The sequence below is a fragment of the Seriola lalandi genome, unplaced genomic scaffold, assembly GCF_002814215.2.
Source record: "Seriola lalandi dorsalis isolate HSWRI2012SDOR001 ecotype SW California unplaced genomic scaffold, Sedor1 jcf7180002054315, whole genome shotgun sequence".
In the NCBI taxonomy this organism is placed as follows: domain Eukaryota; kingdom Metazoa; phylum Chordata; class Actinopteri; order Carangiformes; family Carangidae; genus Seriola; species Seriola lalandi.
The window spans coordinates 17,677-25,965 of NW_019524868.1; the positions used below are offsets into that span (position 1 = coordinate 17,677).

General features: G+C 42.7%; 1 protein-coding gene and 1 long non-coding RNA gene across 5 annotated transcripts in view; both read left to right on the top strand.

Moving 5' to 3' along the window:
- The first annotated feature begins 6 nt into the window (after positions 1–6).
- LOC111655374 (uncharacterized) lies at positions 7–1,562 on the top strand. The gene is made up of 2 exons (XR_015437268.1): positions 7–1,314; positions 1,345–1,562. It is a non-coding gene; the product is annotated as an uncharacterized LOC111655374 (long non-coding RNA).
- Positions 1,563–2,127: 565 nt separating this feature from the next.
- LOC111655371 (uncharacterized) overlaps positions 2,128–8,289 on the top strand; it is a 21,845-nt gene continuing 15,683 nt past the window's right edge. For 3 of the 4 annotated variants that reach the window (XR_002760802.2, XM_023406730.2, XM_087174104.1), the window contains exon 1: positions 2,128–2,542. Coding sequence is in view for 3 of the 4 variants with exons in the window: in XM_023406730.2 (XP_023262498.1) it covers positions 2,258–2,542 (285 nt within the window). In the remaining variant the exon portion in view is untranslated. The remainder of the gene's footprint in view (positions 2,543–8,289) is intronic. The other variant, XM_023406731.2, reaches the window with a different exon arrangement.

Consider the following 8,289-nt stretch of genomic DNA (forward strand, 5'->3'; position numbering starts at 1 on the left):
TTGGGGCCCCCCCCCCCCCCCATTTCTTTATAAAGATCCACTCTGACGTGTTGTCCTGAAAACTTCTACCTGCCTTGGAAATTTAACTTGATGCTGGAATTGAAAGTCACTTTAGTTACCCAGCTTTAATGAAACAAAGCAGTTAAAGGCCCCACACACACACACACACACACACACACACACACACACACACACACACACACACACACACACACACAAAGAGCTGTAGGTGTGTTAACACTGGAAGCAGCAGCTCGGTGTCTTTGTGCCATACGCTGTCGCCAGGTGCAGCAGCTCGCCGTGAGTCGTGTACCTGAGCTGGACAGCAGAGGGCGGGACGTGGGTGGAAGAAAGGTGGACGGTGTTAATGAGCTTTTCTTCAGGTTCTGCCTCTCTGTGAATAACAGCCGAGCTTCAGCTGACGTCGGAGCGGGAGAGACTGTGATTCCACTTTTTGGCGTCCATCTTGTTTCACGCTGCCGTGAGGTCGAGACACTTATCACTGATTTACTGTAGCTTGTTCAACATGGAGTCGAATCGGGATTAAAACTAATGAATATTATTATTATTATTGATGAATCTGCCAGTTAAAGCTCGATTGATTCGCTCGCTCTTTAAACCTGAGCGTCTCTGCGTTGTGACTGTTGCGTGACACTTGAGGGCGTCGTCTTGGACAATTTTCACTGAAACTGACTGAAAGTTGTATATTTACGATATTGTTAAAAAAAAATAAACGCATATAAAAATACATAATAATACCCAAATCCTCAGAAATATTAAGAATAAATTAAACAAAGTAAAAAAGCTACATATGTAGAAATGATTCAAATATTTGTGTATTCGTTAGTTTCCAGCTTGTTGTTGTTTTCTCAATAAATTGATCGTTTGCTTTATGTAACGTCAGAAATCAGTGAAAAATGGCCGCCACAATCTCTGACAGTGACGTCCTCAAATGTCTTGTGTCTGATCAGCCGTCCACAGCAGGAGATCCAAGTGAAGGACTGAAACCAGAGAACAGTCTGTTCCAGCTTCTCTGAACCCGTCGTCAACTTCTTCACACGCAGTTCTGAATCGCTGTGTCTGTGCAGTCGATGTTCATCTGTCGCTTTAGACTAAAGTGCCTAATAAGTTTGTGGAGTGTGTGTGACTGACTGAGGCGGAGCTCGTGTTTCTGTGTTTGGTGTTTTTATCTGTCGTTGAGCTGAATTTAAGGCACCGAGGTCGGTCACATGGTGCCTTCCTTCTGCCTCGAGGGGAAGGTCTCGAAGGATTTCCTCCTCCGTGGTCTGACGAGGTCTGACGTGGTCTGACGTGGTCTGACGAGGTCTGACGTGGTCTGACGAGGTCTGACGTGGTCTGACGAGGTCTGACGTGGTCTGACGAGGTCTGACGTGGTCTGACGTGGTCTGACGAGGTTTACTACATGTGTGTGTTGTGAGCTGCAGGATGGATGTGGTCACAGGTTAAATGTTGATGAGGAGAAGAGCCTGTTCACGTGTTTGAGACCCGGATGTGATAAATTTCATTTTGTTGGTCAATAAAATCTTTTCTATGACTCGAAACGTGTCGGATCAATTTTCATTTAAACCAGAAGAATATAGTTTTTAATAAAGTTCTGCAGTGATTTTGTTACAAACCGAGCTGTTTTTAGGACTATGACTAACGATGAGTTTCATTATTGTTTAATCAGCTATTTGTATCTTACTATGTATTTGGCATTTTTTATGTTTTACTGTTTTATATTGATTAAAAATAAGGTTTCTCCTAATTTACCCATAATTAAAGACTTACCTTGAAATTATGATCAGTTAAAAGTAGACTATAACTTGTCTTAATGTGTTCTTATTGAATCGTAACGAGAGGAGCTGTGATGATTTAATTATATAAAAAAATAGATATAATAAATCAATATAATCATTATTTTATTTCATTTTTAAATTTAAGCTTTTTTGTCTTAATTTGAAAGGTTTGTGTATTGTGTGTATTTTGGCAAAAACACCCGACATTTGACATTTTATTGTGAAAACCCGCTGGCAATATCCTGTAGCGGCTTTTAATGTGAAACCAAAGCGGAAGCTGTGTTTGGTGCCAGCTGTTGAGTCGGCTCAGCTGATGAGGTCAGACCGTGTGGAGAAGCAGCTCAGTGTGTGTGTGACTGCAGCCTGATTAACACGCGCCGTCCTCCTCTCTGACGCGCGCGCACTCTCCTGAAAACACACTTTGACCATTTCAACTTTTCATTCATTAAACCACCATCATGGATCTGGACCCGACCGTCGTCATTCCCGCCATCCTTTTCACCGTCGTTGCCATTTATTTCGCTTCGTCGCTCCTCAGCAAGAAGCCCGACGCCGCCTCCTCCTCAGCCGGGAACAAGAAGCCTAAAGTCGGCTACGGAGACGACATCCCTCCGTCCAGAGCTCTGGGAGAGCAGCTCCGACCCGAGCCTGAAGTCTCCCCGCGGCCAGACCCTCCGGCTCCGGCTGTGGAGGACATCGGAGCCGCTGAGAAGATCCAGGACGTCCCGGTCGCACAAGTGAAGGTAAGATCGATTTTCTTTCTGATCAGTTTATTGAATTTCTAATCATGACATGAATACAGATTTCAAGTTGCCAAAAAATTATTTTTTCTTATCAATCTACATTTTTTAACCTACAGAGAATAAAAAAAAGAATTTATTCATCTTGAAGGGAAGTTTGTGCTGAAGATGCTCAGTTTACTTGGTCAAATAAAAATATAAAACAATATATATTAACATTTTAAATATTTACAAAAGCTTGGTTGAAGTGACAAATTACTTTAAATTACTTTTTTGGCTGAGTCATAAAATAAAATATTGGAATTTATTTTGCAGCACAGAAAGTTAAAGGGACAAAAAGTAACCAAATATTAGTATTTTTAAATTTGTAAATTACTTAAATCAATTAAGTGAATCATTTCTGGTATCAATTAATGATCAGTCAATTAATGATTAATATTTTCACAAATAATAAATAATGAGAAGATGTGTTGTCACTCAGCCAGGAGCCATAATGTTACAGCTTCATTTCTAAAGAGCTGACAAGGTTAATTAATGAGTTAATTAATGATTCTCTACTTCCATCTTCTCCCAGAATGCTTTGCTGCTTTTCTACATTTAAAAGTCTCACCTGAGTCTGATGCGTCTTGATAGAAATAATAAAAAGTGTAAAATAAGAGTTTTAATTAGTAATTATATAGTGTCTACTGTAATTATACTGTGCATCTCATTTTAATCACTTAACACTCTTTATGTTTTGATGAATCAGTTATTGATTAACACCTGAGTGAGAATTTAGTTTCATGTTGGTCTTTGTTTAAGAAACGAGCTGGAAGTCATAAAGGTGCATCAGCTTATTTTAACCCAAATCACCGTGGCGACGAAAGTAGGTACGCTGCTCTTTGTACAGCCCGTGTGTTTATTATTGTAACCGTGACAACCAAGGTCCGTTACGCCTGCTGTCGTAGGGGCTTTATTTCAGGAGACGCTTCTATGGGTCGTATTCAAGCATCAACATGAAGAACCAGAAGCTGCAGTTCCTCTAACGGCCACTAGAGTCTGGCTCCAACAGTGAGTCAGTCCCCATAGACTCCCATGTTAAAATGTCCAACTTTACAGCAGAAATAAACATGTTTACAGCCTGGTACAAAAACTGTTTTGGTCTCTAGAGATAATTTCCTCCTTCATGACACCTGTTTATATAACTCACCTGTTTACATTTTATTAAGGACTACAGTTATGGAGGATTGAGGGCGTGGCCTCTTTGAGTGACAGGTGGGTGAGGGTATGCTTGCCACATGCAGTCTGAGCTCCACACAGGCTCCTCCTCTTTGACCATATTTGGATTAGCTGGGAGTTAGGGGGCGGAGTCAGACGCTGCCAACATGGTGACGGTAGAGCAGCTCACTCTGAGCTTCAGAAACCTGAGGGCGACGTCACAGAGGCGACGTCCATCTTTGTTCACAAACTGTAGGTGGTATCAGGGTCGATGGTTGTTCTGGTTGGAGGAGGAGTTGTGATTATTTTTGCGATTAATTATTTAGTCGTTAAAATGTTGAACCCACGGTGACGTCTTCAAATGTTTCGTTTTGTTCGGCCAACGCTTCGTCTCACTGACATGAAACAGGAAATCTGTTCAAACACGTTAGAGAAACATTTTTCATGTTTAGTAAACGACTTCATTGATCTATTGATTATCAAAATTGTTACAGATAAATTTTCTGCTGATTAATCGAGTCGCTGATGACAAAGTTAGTGTTCACAAACTTGATGCTACAAATCTGTTCATGTAAGGCCTATGTGTCAGCTTTCAGCTGCATCTCATGGTCTTCATTAGGAGTTTAAAATGATTCTTATCGTACATGAGATATATTTATTTCTGGATGATCTGTTGGGACTTCAGGTCTATAAACTGATGATACATCACCTGATGATTGTTGCATGAATCAGACCAGAGCTGTGGGACGCTGATCACAGATCAGACCTGTCTGATCCGGTCTGATCGATCGTTACTGCTGCTGCGTCACAGAGTCTTTGATCAGGGATACGACTCGACAGTCCATCTCCTGATATTTGAGATTTATCTTTCAATCAATTCGATCAATATTTAAGACTCAGATCAGTCGACTCAGATTTATTATTATTATTTATTGTCACATAAAACAGTTCTTTTTTTAAAAAAATCATAATTTAAATCATGTTTGTTTCATTAATTGTTAAAAATCGATCGATTTGACAGAAAGCTTAAAAAAACTTGGACTTTGTGTGTCGCCATTTTGAAACGAATGACTGTATTGATCGTTTACACGTCCAATAATCAATTTAGGAAGCTTCTAGAAATGGAAACTCCTCAGCTGATGTTTTGCTGCCTGACGTCGTCACCGTCTCTTCCTGATTCCTGGATGCTGATTTGCTTGTGCACACAGTGTTGAGCCTTTATGAAAATGTTGAGCTGTGTTGGCGACACCGTGCACAGACGAGTGTGTGTGAGCCGCCCTGAAGCATTTGAATGTTTGCTAATGTTATAGACCGACATGCAAATCAGGGTTTGTTGGCAGCGGCTCAGATGCCTGTCTCTGGTCAGAGGTCTCTCTGCATGTTGACCCCCCCCCTTTAAAAAGCCTGAGGAATGTGCACAGCGCTGCTGTAACATGCGACGGCCCGGGCGTCTATATTTGGTGCCGAACATGCATCCTATATTTACACCTGTGTTCACGGTGTGGCGGGTCTGTAATGATGATTGACAGCTGGGAGGTTCCTGTTATTTCACCTGAACACATCGTTCAGCTCTGCAGACACTTTTTACACCGTTAAGATTCATTTTTAAAAGGATAAAACTGCGTCAGTCTTCACTCAGCAGCAGGTGACTTCATGTTTCAGGGAAATCTTTCACACGTGGACGTTTTTGATAAAACACGTTAGCCACTTGAAAATTCAAGATGGCCGCCATTTGGGGCAAGGAAATGTTATTTTTTGCAATGAGTTCATCCACTATTTTCTCATATAAATAAACAAACATTTTAACAATGTAGAAGGTAAAATTTCATACACCTACTGTAAACAAAGCCGAGGGCTGGTGAGTTAGCCTAGCGAGCTAATGCTAAGACAAGTAAACAAGTTAAACAACAAACTGTCACCGACACTGAATCTTTGCTCTCTGCTGTTGTATTAAAAACGGCGTCACACAGCGACTGGACCACACACCTCGCTGTGTGTCATGTGACTCTCTCTGCTGTAAAAGTATCATGGACATCAATCCTGTTTCTGAGTGTCACTGAGCAGCTAACAGTCTTCAGCCACGCCCCCCCCACACTGATAACCTTATCCTACACACACAGCTCACCCCTCAGCTGTCTCACTTGTGGCTGCCGCAGTGCATCATGGTAGATTTTACAGTTTTCTTTGTCCACATAAAGGACGTCTCTGTGTCTCTGAAACACAGCGAGTCTCGTTGTTCTGGTCTTCGAGTGGGAGTCCAACTCGTGCGGCTGCACAGCATCAACGTCCCAGACTTCACATGAAAAATCATTTGTTATTTTATTAAAAACTAGAACTGACTGCAGAGTCTGAGGGAAGAGGAGGAAGTTTCCCTCCAAATATAAAGAGAAAATCTGCGAAAGAAAATGAGAATTAAAGAACCGTCGTCTGTTGTTTCATCAAAATAAACGTCTGGTGGAGCTAATTCTCTATGTCGCTAAACCACCACAGAAGAAGAAGATGTGATTAAAAGATCATTTCAGAAAAATAATCATTTCAGTGTTTTTTAATAAAAACATTTAGTTTAATCTTGAAACTGAAAGTGTGTGTGAACCCACACTGAGAGTTGTGAGGTTTCCTGCTGCCAGAGGTCAGTGTGAGACTCCGCCTCCGTCCGCCACAGCCAAACAAGGCGAGAGGAGAGGAAGCTGCTTCTCAGTCTGTGTCAAAGTGTTTCTGTCTGAGACTGGAGCCGAGGCGACGGAGGACGTCACTGCTGCTTCTTCTCCCTCCTCATCTTCACCTCAGCTTTCCTCAGACCAACGCTTCTTCTCCCTCCTCATTCTTTGAAAATTGCAAACTGCGTCTCTCGTGGCGATGCAGCTCTCCATATATGGAAATGTGAGCGTGCTCTGAGGGAGGAGAGCTGTGTCAGAGCCAGCTGTTCTCCGAGTCACATCTGCACGTTTCTACATCATGTCACACACCTCAGGGCGGCTGCAAGAGTTTCAGTTACTTCTGATAAACTTTCAGTTTGTAATTTTTCATGATTCTTCCAAAACCAGTTTCCTCAAAACGAACCTGTTGTCATAGTTACATTTTTATAGAGTTTTGTGCCACTAATGGTGCAAAAATAATAATAAAACCTTTTTCATCTTGTCCGTCTTAATGAAGAAATGTTTTTACTGATCCTTGGATTTAATATTTGTTCATATTTCATGTTTCATAATTACCCAGAAACTGTTTTAAATTTGAGTCTTGAATCTCTCACGTCCTCGGACTTTAACGCCTCCCATCAGGCACCTTTCCCCCAGGTGAGGAGAGGTCTGTGTGGCGTTCGCTGACCTCTCGTCCCTTTGGGTTTCATCAGGCTGTGAACGGCAGCAAGTCACTGACTCACAGAGCTGTTTTCTCCTCTGCTGTCTGACATACCTCTGCTGGTATTTCCCCCTGGCCTGGCCCTGTTCCCGCCTCTCCTCCTCCCTCTGAGGCCTGGCCTGGTCTGGTCTGGTCTGGTTTGGCTCACTACACCTCTGCCCCACAGTGCTGTTGGCCGGGCATCAAAACCAGGAGAAAACACTGGCTTCATATCAGCTAATTCCTCCTGTGTGGTGATTTCAGAGCGGCCGCCACGCCCTCGTATCCCGGCATGTTTCGGTCTTTTTTGGCCACGCCGCAGTGACCTTCCCCCAGTGATTCATGGGAGTGAACAGAGGATGTACAGTGACGGACAGAGAGGATTCAAAGGACACATTGACTCTGCGGTGATGACCGACTCTTTGTCTCTAACAGACCTGAGAGCAGTTCTTCATGGACTTTGCTCTGACACTCTGCTCCATGTCGACACGATGCGTCTCGTCCTTTCTGCTGCTTCCTGCTGCCGACCTTCTGTTCCACCACATCACAAACTCTTCAGCAGATCACTGCAGTGATCAAGCATCACGATCCGTTTGTTTCGTTTGAAATAAATCCCATTGGCCACTTGAAATCTCAACATTTCAAGATGGCCGCCGTTTCCGTCGCAGGATTTTGTAATGTAACCCTGTTTTAGACTCTGAGGACGTCAAATATGTCGTGAACGGTTCTGCATAAAACACATGTATATATTTGAAAACTATTTATTATGAATGAAGAACCAAAAGTTTCACAGTTAAAATGTTTGATTATTCACATGAGAAAGCAAAAAATTACATTTCCTTGCCAGAAACGGCGGCCATCTTGAATTTTCGAGTGAAAAGCCCAAGGAGGATTTGAGCCAAGTTTATTATTTGTATCCACATGTGAAAGATTTCCCTGAAACAGGAAGTTATCTGCCGCAGTGCGATGGGTTATTGGCTCAGAGAACAGAGTGGAAGTGTTGGTCGTCTGTGGTGTGAATGGAGGCGGAGTCAGAGAGCTGAAGTGGAGATAAGAGGGGGAGGGAACAATGAGTCTGTGTTTGGACAGAGATGGAAGGTCTGTCCTCAGACCTCAGACCTGAGACCTCAGACCTCAGACCTCAGACCTCAGACTTCAGACTTCAGACCTCAGACTTCAAACTTCAGACTTCAGACCTCAGACCTCAGACTTCAGAC